At 38.1% G+C, this 14,987-nt stretch overlaps 1 protein-coding gene across 1 annotated transcript in view; it reads right to left on the bottom strand.

Annotated features, from left to right (window-relative positions):
• LOC102017970 (zinc finger protein 624) overlaps positions 1 to 14,987 on the bottom strand; it is a 60,529-nt gene that overhangs the window by 33,018 nt on the left and 12,524 nt on the right. The window contains exon 6 of the mRNA XM_005399322.2: positions 5,243 to 5,529. Coding sequence (XP_005399379.2) covers positions 5,243 to 5,529 — 287 coding nt within the window. The remainder of the gene's footprint in view (positions 1 to 5,242; positions 5,530 to 14,987) is intronic.

Raw genomic sequence — 14,987 nt, forward strand, 5'->3', positions numbered from 1 at the left:
TACATACTAGGAGTCCTGAACTGTTGTCTAGTAAGTCCGCTCCTTTTTCATATTCACTACAAGTACTCCTTTGGCCAGGTACTCCCTACAATGATCTAGTTGAAAATGAAATCAAACAATCTCATTCTCAACAGAATAAAACAGGAATAAAATTAACTAAAGGGGTGAAAGATTAGATGGATAACTATAAGACACTGGTGAAAGAAAATGAAGAAGACACAAGTAAAGATATCCCTGTTCATAATTGAAAGTACTAACATTGTTAAACTGTCCATACTATTCAGAGAAATTTACAGATTTAATACAACTCTCTATCAAAATTCCAATGACATTTTTTGGGAAATAGAAAAAAACAATTCTAAATTTTATTTGTAACCATAAAAAGCCTGAATACCCAAAGCAATAACAGAAAAGAAAAATATATGTGGAAGCATCACATTTCCTTATTTAAAATTACACTACAAAGCTAGAATACTCAAAATAGCATTTCTAGGATATAAACAGAAACACAGATGAGTAGAATAGAATAGGATAGAATAGAATAGAATAGAATAGAATAGAATAGAATAGAATAGAATAGAATAGATTAGAATAGAATAGAATAGAATAGAATAGGGGAGTCCTAAAATAGATCTCAACATATATCATCAGCTAATCTTTGAAAAATGCACCAATAGAACACAATGGAAACATCTGCAGGGGCCTGCAGCACCAGGCAAGACTGTCCAGTTTGCCTTCCTGGCAACCAAGAAGATCTACACTTGTACAGCTCTAGAGTCCCACCCAGCTTGGCTTTGCTTTGAGGTTACAAAATCGACAGGGTCTATTAGCTCTGTAGACCTGCACTGTGTTGGAAATCCACTGGCTGTGATGAACACAAAGGAAAGCTACACAGACTTTGAAAACAACATGTTAAGAATGAATATAAAAGTATGAAAATATGGGCAGATGACCTAGAAGCACCAGGTAGACAGTCACTGTAAAGACAGGTAACTTAGTTAAAATACTTAAGTGCAGGGGCCATGTTGGTACATAGGTGGCTATGCCTTTGCCTGTGTTTGCTTCAGATTCTAGAAGGCAAAACCAACTCTGCCCACATCCTGTGTGCCTCTGCTGCCAAATATTCTTCCTTGCACTGCCTGTAGTTCTTTTCTTAGTATATAGTGGTATTGAACCCTCCGAGGAGGGTATCAGTTTCTCACCAGGCAATATGGCATGGGATGGAAAGAAATACAAAGAGAAAAACCTGCAGTTGAGGAGGCTCTGGGATGACTCAGTGCTCTTCGTGGAACAAAGGGCCACAAGTCCAAGTGCTCATAGCTTTTATGGGTATCAACCAGGGAGTTGGGTGAAGGTTGAGGCACAGTGCTAGGAAAGAGAAACTTTGCAGGCATGGCTGTAAGGAGAAACAGAGCAATTTTGCACCAGGCATGGAGGCCCTCCAATTAGCAGTGTGATGGATAGTTTGATATATGCAAGGTTGGCACCTTACTTGCAGGAAGGTATAATTCTTTTTGAGTCCCATGGCCTCAGCTGAGACATTATCTCATATCTTAGTCCTAGAATTTCACAGGCTCTTGCTTGAGCCTCCATTCCAGCCATGACTGGTGTGGGGGGCAATTTTGATCTGCTTTGCTGCAGTGAAACACATCTTGGTGTCTTGGACAGACTCGATTACATACTTTCAGCCAATTAAAAGAACATCTGCTTTTATATAGCCAGCTCTGCATATCTCAGTAAATAGGTTGAAGTAAAGGTCAGGTAAAGGAGCTTCATTTATCAGGGGAATGTGGCTTAGTGATCTCCCACATAGTACTGTTTAGGCTGACAACATTGGGGTACTTTGGAGCTGCTCCCCTCAGCACAGGAAGCTTTTTTCTCATTGGCCTAACCCTATGCCATCCTTAGGCCCAAAAATTCTACCTTCATAATAGAGCAAAACGTGGCTCCTCTTCTGGGACTATTTCTTGTGGTTAGTGGATTCCTTTTTGGTGGTCTTTTTACCGGAGTCTGTTCCTTGCATGATGACTCACTCTCATGTCATCAACAGCATTACAGGGCTGTGGAGGAAAAAGAACCCTTCTCCACTGTTGTTGGGAGTGTAGATTGGTACAACCACTGTGGAAATCAGTATGGAGAGTCCTCAAAAAACTAGGATTAGAGGTCCCATTTGACCCAGCTATTCCCTTTCTGGATATCTTCCCAGAAGAATTAAAAACATCATACCACAGCCCATGTTTATAACAGCAGAATTTGTTATAGCTAAATCTTGGAAACAACCCAATGTCCATCAACCAAGGAATGGATAAAAAAGATGTGGTATTTTTATACAATGGAGTATTACTCAACTATAAAGAAAGATAAACTCGAGGCTTTTATAGGTAAATGTGTGCAACTAGAGACCATACTCATAAGTGAAATAAATCAGAATCACATGTGTAAACATCGTATTGTTTCCCTAGTGAAAGAACCTAAAAGAGTAAATAAGATTCAAAAGGTACAATAGATATAGCGAAAGGGAAAGAAACTGTTCAAAAGGAAAGAAATGGGATGGAGGAAAAGATAAAAGAAGGAAGGGGAAAAAAGATATGCATATATACATGAGATAACTAAGATAATTGTACTACTAATTTCTATTAGTTCATTGAAAAGAAAAGTTTGTGCTTATAGTATTTGATCAGTTTTGCATGCCTGTACCTGGTAATCTAAGCAACTACTTTGAAGATAACAATATGCAATATAATAACCATTGTTAATTTCCTATTATTTGTTGTCAAATTCTGTAACATTATTATTGTTTGTCTCTTTAAAATAAAAAAACCAAAAAAACCAGTTATTAATATGGTGTCAATTCCTAATTCAATAATATGTACACTGCAAACTAAATTGTGAGACCTAGATCCATAAGAATGATTACCATCTATAGAATTGATTCTGGGCACAGTTCTAAGGCCTTTATATATATTTAATTATCACAAACCCAGCATATATTATTATGATTCTGTTTTACAGATAAGGCAGTACGAAGAAGCTATGTAATGGATCCAAGTTCTTTAAACACCTCAAATTGAACATTTCCCAAATGAGTGCTTTGTCTTCTTCTGCTAAACAGGATTCCCCCATTGTTTACATTCCAGTCAGTGGTATTGTCAGTACTACATTCTAGGGGCAGAGGAATCTTGCTTAAAATACTGTGAACAACATGCTGCATTCTGAGATGCTTTCTCTATAAACATTGATGCTTGTAAAACATGATTCTGGAGTAGCAAGACAGATTTTTACATTTATTACATCTTTTTATATATATATATATATATACACACACACACAATACGTACATATAATATCATATAGAGTTTCTTTATTAGTCAATTCTGCAGAGAAACAGAATTAATAGTATATATGTATGTGTATAAATTGCATATACAATTCTGGAAGCTGGCAAGTACTAATATCTGCAGTCCAATGACTGGAGACCCAGGAGACTTAACGTGTAGTTCCAACCTAAATTTGAAGATCCGAGAACAAATACAAAAGTTGCCAGGCTCAAGACCTAAAAAGAGCCAATACTTCAGTAAGTCATAAGGCTGGAAAAGGCTAGTGTGCCTGCTAAAACAGTCAAACAGGAAAAGTTCTCTTTCTCAACTTCATTCACGGGGCTGGGGATTTAGCTCAGCCACAAAAACGCCTGCCTGGCAAGCACAAGGTCGTGAGTTTGATTCCTGGCACCGGAAGAAAAACAAAAACAAAAAATCAAACAAATCAACTTCATTCACTGCAGGTCTTCAGTGGATGGGGCCTACCCACATGAAGATGGCAATCTGCTTTACTCAGTCTACAATTCAAATGTTAAACTTACCCTGAAATACCTTTGAAGTCATATCCAGAATAATGTTTGACTAAATCTCTGTTGTATAGCTGATTGAGGATATATTTATCATCAATACATTTATCCAGTATTATATATGATAGGTGGGAGAAGACAGAAACTCTAGTTTGTTTATATGTAACTTCATATTGGTTTAGAAAATGTTTCACATCAATCAAAAAAGGAGAATCCTATAGATCTGCATGGGTGAGCTTTTGCATCATGTTTACTTTTGATCCACCACATGTGGTTAATAAGGCTGGTGAAATAAAACAGCAAGCTATCTCTGTATCTGTCTATAAATGAGAAAAGTACTTAGCTCTTTGTGGGTAAAAGAAGCTCTTTGTGGGTAGCTTCAAGTATTTTCCAACAGATACATGGGATTAATAAGTAGGATATAAAGACTCCTCATATGAACTGGACAAATACTACTGAATTGTAGTACTTCTGACAAAAAAAAAAAATAGAAATTGTGTTGCTCTTTTTTTAGTTTATATATAATTTCCAAAGACCTTAATTAACTCAAAGTTTTTGAACCTGAACTGAAAATAAAATGAACAAATTAGATTTCATAGAAGGAGTAGTTTGGAGAAATAAACTCACACAGGCTACTGACTCCTGCCTGTCTTTCTTTCTTTGCTTCCAGCTGCCATGAGATGAACACATTTCCTTGGCCACACATGCGTCCACCATGATGTACTGCATTGCTACAGGCCCAAAAGGAATAGGGCCAAGTGCCCAAATGCTAAAATTTCTGAAACTGTGAGCCAAAATTAAACTTTCCTCCTTATGACCTGATTTTCATTAAGCATTTGTTCAGTGATAAAGAGCTAAAACATGTTTTTTTGTTGCTGTTGCTGTTGTTTTAAATCTTTCCCATTTTAGTTACTCTGGCTAGAGTATGGCAATATTTCATTTTCATTTATTTTGATTATCAAATTACTGAAAGGCATAAGCATATTGTATATGTTTATTAAATGTTCAAAGACCTATGAAGTGATTTTTTGCATTTCTTACTATGCTATCTAAATGATTTTGAATCCTTAAAATTTACTGATGTAAATTCTTGGGATTTTTCAAGTTGAATATAGAAATATTTTTATTTAAAATGTTTATTGGAATCATTGGAAACTTAGGTGCTTTAAGTAAGATATACAAAAGTGTTGTTTAACCTAGTTATGTTTTTTAATATTTAAAGATACATATAAACTCTTTGAAATTAGGAGACCAGATACTGGAGTATAGAAATTTGCAGAAGGAGGGAGGTGGATCCCTGAGATCTAAGAAAGTTGTGAAGGGAGAACTGTAGCCCACAGTTAGATGACAAACCTCAGTGCAGAAGAGGGAAGTGGCAAACTGCACATTCTCCCTTACTCCTGGCTTGTGGCATGAGAGAAGAGACTTGAATATACAGAGATGCAGTGATTGTGGAGGACCCTGAAGGTCTTGACAGGGTAATGTACCAGTACAGCAGAGCAGTGGATGCTGTGGACTGCAGCAGCTGGTGAGTGAGTCCAGTCCAAATATTCCCAGGAGATGGTGATTGACTGGCTATTTTGGGATACAGCTACCTGATCCCATGACTTGGAGCAGCCATGAGCTGGCTTCATTTCAGGGTCCAAAATGTCTGTGTAAGGCACACCCTGGGAGATGTCCAGGGTCTGGAAAATGAGGTCAAGGCAACAAGAACATATGTAGTGTTGTGGGCTGAACAATGAGTCACAGGCCCACAACCAGAGAACAGGATCACCCTGAACTTCTGTGGAGGTGAAATCAGCAACCCATAGTATTCCTACTGAAGGTCTGCTGGCATTATACAGCAACCAGGCTTGCTGGGATCACACAGATCTGGGCTCTGTCTGCCTCCTTTGTCTATAGGTGACAACAGAGACATACCCTGAAGTGGACACTACCACAAAATTATAGCCCCTAGAAGATAACCACAGACTTGAGATCACAGAGAAATCTCTCTTGATTTTTGATTGTATATTCTTGTTTACTCATGAGTGTAAACATTTTTAGTTTTTTGTTTGTTCAGTTCTTGTTTTTGTTTCTTCCTTGTTTCCCTCCTGTCTTCTTCAGCAGTTTCCAAAAGCTTAGGTAATCTTCCTATGTCCTTTTACCTCGCTTCTAATTTATTTCTCTTCTTCTATTTTCCAATTTTTCCCATCCCTTTTGAAATTGAGGAGATATTTCCTATATATGTTTCTGACTTATTTTACTTTTTCTTTGAGGCAAGGTCTCACTATGTACTGCAAGCCAGCCTTGAACTCCCTTACATAGTCTAGGCTGCCTCAAACTCATGGCAATTCTTTTGCCTCAGTCTCCTGCGATTATAGGCTGGGAGTATAAGCACGTGCCACCACACTCAGCTTCTGGTTTGTTTTAGATTTTGTTATATAACTACAAATCTTGTTCAGATAGTTAAAGGTGGCAAATTCATAGTTACCACAGTTTGTCATCTTCTAGGCAGTGCTTGATCCTACTGTTATTACTGATTGTACTACTTTAGCCAATGTGACACAGTTGTTCTAATCAGTTGTTCTTCCTTTATTGCCAAGACTGAGATTGTCTGAGAATCATAAATAATATTATAGACCAGTACCAAAGAACCAGGATCTATTCCACATGTGTAGCAACTTCTCATCCCTAATAAATTGAAGAGGTAGGATGCTGTGTCAGACTCAAAAGCCAAAAGCCAGGCATATCTAAAAGACATCTCTGAAAATTAGTCATTACCTAAGCAGTTCTTGATATGACTAATAAAGCTACCTACCATAAGTAATTTACAAGTAGCAACACAGAAAATAAATTTAAATTATAGAAAATGAGAAGACACAGAAGCAAGCTGTGACCTCCACAACTCCAGCTTGCCCAAGGGAAACCCTGCAGCAGTGAAGTGGAACAAATCAAAAGCTATCCACTTGAACTCTCTGAAATGGTAACAGCAGAAGTAACAAAGCAGATGGATAAGGCTCTAGGAAAAAAAAAGAGAAATAATTTCTCAGATAACAAAAGAGATATGACCACAAGGAAGGACATGGTTAGTGAATCTAAAGTAGATCTCAATTTAAAAAGTAGTGAAGCTTTGAATAATGATGAAAATTATGAATGCCCAACATAGGAAAGAAATGGAATCCATGAGATAGATTTAAACAGATATTGAAAAGATTAAAAATTCTATTTAAAGTATATGGAGCAGAATCAACTAACGTGAGGACAGAATATCAGGTCTAGAAGTAAAATTTGCAGTTAGTAATCATAAAAAGACAGACTTCTTAAAAATAGCAAGGGATCTGAAAAATCAATCAAATAGCTTCTAGATGATGCAAAGAATAACATAAGATTGAATCAAGGAAAAATCAAGAGATAGCACAAGCAACATAAACACCTGTTCACAGAGATAATGGAAGAAAACTTCTAAAGTTCAGAAAAAGAATTCGACATACAGATATCTGAAGCATTATAGAACCCCAATTAACCATGATCAAACAAAATCTACTCCAAGGCATATAATACTCAAGATTCTAGAAATTCAACATAAACACAGAATATTAAAAGCTGTTAGAGAAAAGAAACAAATCACCTGTAAAGGAAAGCCAATCAGAATCACACTGCAGACCTCTTATGCAGCCATATGTGGGGATTTCTCAGAGGAGGCTGGATCTACAGTGTGTGACACTGGGATTGAGTCATGGTGTAATACTAGGATCAAGAGCACTAAGATTAAGGATCTGAATGCTATTCACCCAAAGGGAGGGTTGTCTGGGTAACATATAAGGGACAGAAAGAGCTATGATTTCGTTATTGCCTTGATGTCTTCTGCCTGCTATGATGAGAATGGCTTGTGAGAAGAGTTTGAAAAGATACACAGAAAAAGTAGAGCTGGCACTGCTTAGGTGGTACTGGATGGGAGATTCAGGTCAGAGCTCATAAGACCAGAAGGCTGATAGAAATCCTGCCAGAAAAGATCAGGCTCAGCAGGTTTCTGCTGGGAAGGACTGCACTGGCTATTAGATTCCAGACAATTAGTGTTATGCCTTGGCAGAAAGTTTGTCTGCATTTTGCTCATATCTGGAGACTTTGCCTGAATCTGAGATTAAGGACGGCAGACTAATTAATCTGGCAGAAAAAATTTCAAGGCAGTCTAATGTTGAGGTAGTGGCATGGCTACTGTTGGGGGGTTTTTACCCAGATTTATGTTAAGAATCAAAAGCAAAAAGCCCAGCAGAATGATTTAAAAAGTTTTGAGTTTGGATGGAAAGGAAAATTGAATACAGTTGTGGCCTGCAAAGATAGAAAAAAGAAAAAATTGGTTCCTGAAAATTCCAGCAAGAAAAAACCAAGTATTTCAGAAGAAAACAACAGCAAAGACAGCCTGAGGATATCAGCAGAACTAGCAGGACTCCAGCCTTTGTGCCTCAGGGTTGCAAAGATGAAAGACTTTCCTTTGAGAAGAAAGCCCCCCAGCACATGTTTCAGCTTGATCGTGGCCTAGGAAAGTTCTTCCCAGAGATTTGCTTTATAGGCACCTGACCTTTTCAGCCAAGAGACAAGGAAGCCTGGCTACTGTTACAGCTGGTGGCAGACTTCGGCATCATCCACATGGTACTGATTTTAGGTGCATGCAGAAAGAAGAGTTGTGGGGTCAGGTCCACCTACATTTCAGAAGAAGGGTTGGCAGGCCAGGCAGTGTGCTCCTGAGAGGGTAGTGTGTGAAGCTGTGAGTGTGAAGCCAAAGGTTTGGAGAAACCAGAAATGTGGATTGTCTAAAGAATACTGCAAGGAAGAAGCAGAGCCAGTCTCAGAGAGAAGCCATGGGAGCTACAACCACCTGTAGTGCTATAAGAAGGAGCCATCCAAGCCATCCGGATTTCACAACTTGCAACAGATTGCCAGGATACTGGAAGTGGAACTGTGGGATTTAATATTTGCTCTGCTGGATTTGGGCTTGCTTTGTTCTTATTAATTTCTATCCCCCTATTTGTAACTTTTGGAATGGAAATGCCTAAGTTGTGCCATTGAATGTTTAACTTTCTTTTCATTTCTACAGGGGCACAGAGCTATAGAAAGCTTAAGGTTTAAGAGTTTGCCTTAAATCTCAGAGGAGACTTTGGGTTTGGATTTTTCAGCAATGCTGAAACTCTCAGGACTTCGGCAACTCTTAGAGGTAAACTAAATGCCTTTTGAAGCATGAATTTTGGGGCACGAGGGGCACAATGTTCTGGCTTGTATCTAGATGAGCCCTAAGTCTCATGTAGTCATAGACAGGGCTTTTTCAGAGGAGGCTGGATCTAGCATGTGCCATGCTGGATTGATTCATGATGCATTGTTAGGATCAAGGGCACTAGGATTAAGGATGTGAGTGCTACCTACCTTTAAGGCAGGTAGTCTGGATATGATGTAAGGGACAGAAATAGCTGTGGTTTCATTGCAGTTTTGCTACCTTCTGCCTGCTATGAACTGTTTCTCCTCTGTGATTCCTGTCTGCCATGACACCCTGCCTTCGAGCCAGTCAATTATGGACTGAAACCTCTGCAAACTGTAAGCCAAATAAATATTTTCTCCTTTAACTTTAGTTTTTGGGTATTTTGCCTCAGCAGCAAAAAAAGTAACTAAGACAATCATCAGTACTTACTTTGAGAATCTGTAATCTAATAAGATGGAAAGCACAGAAGAAATGGATAGATTCCTAGACACATATGAATTACCAAAGCTGAGTGAAGATATAAAAATTCAAAATGACTCAATATCAGTGAATGAAATTGAAGATGTAATTAAAAACCTTCCAACAAAGAGAAGCCAAAATCCTGACATATTCACTGTTGAATTCTACAAAAAATTTAGAGAAGATCTATTGCTACCACTCCTCAAAGTCTTTAATGAAATTCAAAGGGAAGCAATACCCCCAAACTCATTCTTGGAAGCAAGCATTACCCTGATACCCAAAACCAGAAAAGGATACATCCAAAAAAGAACTACAGGCCAATCTCCCTAATGAACATAGATGCAACAATCCTCAATAAGATACTAGCAAACAGAATGCAGCAAATCATCAAAAGATAATATACCATGACCAAGTAGTATTCACCCCAGGCATGTTAAGCCTATCAAAATCAAGTCAGTCTTTGTCAAATTTTTAGGACGTTTCACTGCCTTTTTCAGTATTTGCAGCTATTATAATGCACAAGTAAAGTTCATTTATCCCTCCAACCTTTCAAAACTTACCATTTACTCCAGTTTATTCTTTTAACCTTTTTTTTTTTTTTTTTCACATTTTGCCCATACGAGATATTTCCCTTTGAGACAAAATTATCTTTTTGTTCCCCCACTTGATAAACCAAAATGACATCCTATTTCTTTACATACATGTTTTGGGGTCCTCAAGACCATTCCCACTCACTAAAAAGATTTATAGGATACAGTATATAGTCAAGCACAAGCTCATTAGAGAATATCCAAAGTTGTGCATGGTGCAGAGTTAACAAAGCATGCATAAGCATGCTATCTTTTCAAAGGACTAATTACTAGTAGTGGTGGTGTCTGGGAACTTTGACTTTGGGATGGTTCCTGCCATTTCCAGAACTGGTAAGAGTGGTTCACTCTTCTGGAATTCTGTATACAATGTGTTTTATGCTTAACATCTGCTTTCCTTCTGGAAGTGTGAGGTTTAGGTTCATGCTAGACAAGAGGGTGTCCATGTTTCTAGCACCATTTTAGGCTTATTTGTTGCAATATTTGTCAAATATTTAATTCCAAACATTATATTAGTGTAAGATTAGATTTAGGTTATATCCTTGCTTAAATGATAGTTTGTTCTTATGAGAAAGGTTTTTTTCTGTGCAATTTGCTGAAACAACAGAGATGGTCTCTCACTAGAATTATACTGTCTTAGTCACTTTTCCATTGCTAAGACAGAATACAGTAACTGATACCCCCAGCTTAAAAGAGGAGAGGTTTATTTTGGTTCAGTTTCAGAAGTTTTATTACATGTTGGCAGGCTTAAATACAGAAACAGAGCTTGAAGAGAGAAAAGTTGCTCATATTCTCATGTCATGGCAGCAAGGAAGCAGAGACAGCAAGGAGAAACCAAAGAGAGATATACTCTTTCAGGTGATGTCCCCAGTGACCCACCTCCTTCAGCCAGGCCAAACGTCCAAGAGCAAACTAGCTCTGAACTCATCCACAGTAACTCACAGATCAGTGCAGCACCCCATGATCCAATCAAGTTTATGAGGACTTTGAGAGACATTCTAGATCTAAACAACATTTCACCCTGGCCCTCAAAGACTCATGTTCATTTCTTTATGCAAAATGCATTTAGCCTGTCTTTTTTTTGTGTGTGTGTGTGTGTTTTTCTCTGGTACCGGGAACTGAACTCACGACCTTGTGCTTGCCAGGCAGGCGCTTTTGCCGCTGAGCTAAATCCCCAGCCCCCATTTAGCTTGTCTTTAAGAGTTGACAGTTTCAGTATTGTTGAAAAGTCCAAGTCCAAAGTATCCTCTGGAGACTTGAGGCAAACTCTTAGATGTGAGCCCCTGTGAAAATCAAAAAGAATGTTAAACACTGCTGACATAAAATTACACAAGGTACATATTCCCATTTCAAAAGAGAAATAGGATAGAAAAAAATAGGACCAAAAGGAGACTGTAACCCAGCAGGGCAAACATTACATCTTATAGCTTCATGTCTGGCACCCGTGGGGCAGGGGGGAGGTGGTGGTAAGGTGTGAGCTCCAAAGGGCTTGGGTAGCCCTGCCACCATGACACTGCTGGGTTTAGCCTTCATGGCCTCTTTTGGGTTAACTTTGCTAATTGCCTACAGCTGTCTTCAGCACACATTCCACATTTCTGGCTTCTCCAACTTCCTGGGGTCTCCATTTTTGGCTTTACTCTCAGAGCTTCATGCATTGGCCACTCAGGAACACACTGCCTAGTTTCCCAGGCCTTCTTCTAAAATCTGGGTGGAAACCTCCTTGACCGCATAACTCTTGCACTCTACATGCCGGTAAAACCAGCACTGTGTGAATGAGGAAAAGGGCTGCTGCCAGCTGGAAGAGAAGTTGGCTCCCCTTAAGTCATGGCTTCAGCACCCTCTGAGTGTCTTGGTCACTGAGCAGGGAGCTATATCCTTCCAGCTTATGTGTCCAGTACCTGTCTGTTCTGACCAAGGCCCACTTCCTACAGCACACTTAGCTCTGGCTTAATTCATTGATGAGTAGTGCTGCATGACCTAATCTTTCAAAAGTCCCATCTCTGAACACATGAAGCCTCAGGGGACATCCTAGATCTTAATCAGAATATACATTTTGTGCCTTATGCCAAGTTTATCATGTTCTTTATTATCAAAATGAATAAAGCAAATGCAGTCTATGTCCTTGGAGCCTATGATGTGGCACTTACAAGCAGGAGAAATGCAAGAACTACTTAGGTTTATTTCACATGCATTATAGTTTGGATATGGTTTAAGCATTTCCCCCAAAGCTTCATGCATTAGAAGCTTGATCCCCTGTTCTGGAGTATGAGAAGCAGCCCTGAAGTTCAGTGAGACCAAAGAAAAGAGGCAGGAAGATCCAGGATTGGACAGAGTACAATTTATTGGTAATTTGCTGATAGAAGCATAGTTCTAGGCAGCCCTTAGACCAGGTTGATTTCCACATGGGTCAGAAGTATGGGTATACATATTGGTTAGAACAAAAATGACCTCACCTGGTGGAATGTATCTGGTTTATCTCAAGCTAATAACAACAGACTCACTGCTAGCCTCAGTGTCTAACTGTAAATCTCTATCACTCTAATAGTTTTGTCTATTTAGAGTATAATGAAAAAACTACTAGGGGAAAACTGACCAAAGTTAATCAGAGATGATCATGATATCAATTCAAGCTGGCTGCAGTCATATCATGTTGAATCCTTACAGTAACCAGTGTGGCAATGTTGAGAAATGGAGGAAATTTAAGAGGCGGGGTGCAGTGATAGGTGATTAGACCTTTAAGAAGGAATAATACTTTTTTTCTGGAACAGCATTCTTGTTCTTGTAGGAAGTCTTGCAAGAGCAGGTTGTTATAAGTAAGCCTGGCTGACACCCACTACTGAGCTGTTATTCACCATCATATTATCAAAAGAGCTAAGCAGATGCTAGTTCCATGCTCTTGAAATTCCAGCATAGTTAGCTAAATAAACCTCTTTTCTTTATGAAGTATCAAGCATCAGGTATTTTTTATAGCAACACAAAACAGACTACTACCATGTTCCACAGTTATTTATTCAAAATTACTCTAAGAGCTGCTGTGATCATGGGAAGAGGTATCAAATAAGAGAATATAGCAATCCTTAGGTTAATTTTGTAATATAATAATGTTGAAACACATGTTTCAGAGATTGTACATTTCTCTATCATTGGAAAACTCTGGAGATTGTCAACATTGTCCACAATATGCTCTTATACTCAGAGGAATCAGATCAATTCCTCTTTGAGACTGTCACATATTATACACCAATTAAAGGAATCTAATCTCCTGCAATCTGCTATTATTAGTTACTATAATAAATTAAATTGAACTATTCAGTATGAGTCTCAATAAACATGTTTATATTTTCCTTTCTTCCTCACCTGATGACTTTTATAAGCTACAAATCAAAATTGTGTCTTTAAAAAAGAAAGAAAGTGCTAACATTTGGTGGAAATACCTAGTTATTTTTCACTATTGATACCTCTATGAGCAAACCCAGGGGTGTATACTTCCAATCTTAAAGCTGATACTGAGGAGGGGAGAAAAGTATGGACAGAAGGGTAGGATTCAGGAGACAAGAAATATGTGATTTTTCTATAATTTTTCATAGTTTTCAAATAGTATGTAATATGTAACAGAGTAACAATACAAAATTGACATACATATGGTGTTTTACTAAATATTTACTTGAAGTCTTGCTTTTGTTTCCAATCCTGTCACTGGTCTTTGGTTACCTATGTAACTTAGGCTAATAAATCACTTTGATAGCGTGCCTTATTCACTTTTTCAATGGCTTAGTGATAAACACAAACCAATATATGGACAACTAGAACCTCCAAAAAATGTGGGTAACCATGAAGCCTAGAGAAATGGCAAATTCTTCATGAAGGGAAACTTTTTATCTTCAAGTTAGTGACTTAAAAATCATCCCATGAGCTTTTTCCATACATGACAGAAAGGTATGCCTTTGCGCCTCATAGCTGCTTCACTTTTTTTCTTGACTGGGCCCCTAAGTAAGGTAATACATTTAATCTATCTACTTTTCAGACTGTGAATATCCCTAAGGCTTTTTCTAAACATGACACAGTGTAGTTTGCAGAAGTAATGTAGTGAAATGAAGTCTCCCTGACCATTTGATTCTAGAAAATGAATGATTTAATCAATGACAAGAATAAGAAAAGATCAACAAATACAGTTACAACTTTGACCCATTCTACTTCAGAGTAACTGAAGGGAACTGGAAAATAAAAAACAGACCTCTTCAACAGAAGGATAACAATTAGCTAAATACATGACCAACAATCCATAGGAAAATAACTTAGAACCTACTGTAAGTACATTTTAGTTATATTCAACAAATTAGCAGCTTTTGGAGGAAGGAAAGGAATCCTAACCTTTCAACACCCTTTATAATTTCTATGGCTCATATTATAAAAGAAATGATACTCTCTGAAGAAATGCAATTATACATATGTAGGTTTCTACTTTGGATTCAGAATAACAACTCTAGGGGCTGGGGATTTAGCTCAGTGGCACAGCGCCTGCCTGGCAAGCCCAAGGTCATGAAAAACCCAGAATAACAACTCTGTGTCTTCCTGATGACAAGGGTATGAGCATGCAGATTAACCTACAACATTCTTTCCTTCCAAAAGGAGAGCTACAGTGGGGCTCTGGTACAAACAAGTGAAGGAGGGTACTGGATTTCACAATGTTTGTACTGATATCCTTCCCTCGGATTTCCTGAATTCCCACAAGTAGGTATTTGGGAGGTTGAGAATTAGCATTGTAAGATTTGTAGCTAGGTATTTTCATAATTATCAAATAAAGACATAACATCTTAGCTAAGAGCAAAATTATATATTAGGCAAGTAAAATTAGATGCATATT

The sequence above is a fragment of the Chinchilla lanigera genome, unplaced genomic scaffold, assembly GCF_000276665.1.
Source record: "Chinchilla lanigera isolate Chin_1 unplaced genomic scaffold, ChiLan1.0 scaffold00066, whole genome shotgun sequence".
Lineage (NCBI taxonomy): Eukaryota > Metazoa > Chordata > Mammalia > Rodentia > Chinchillidae > Chinchilla > Chinchilla lanigera.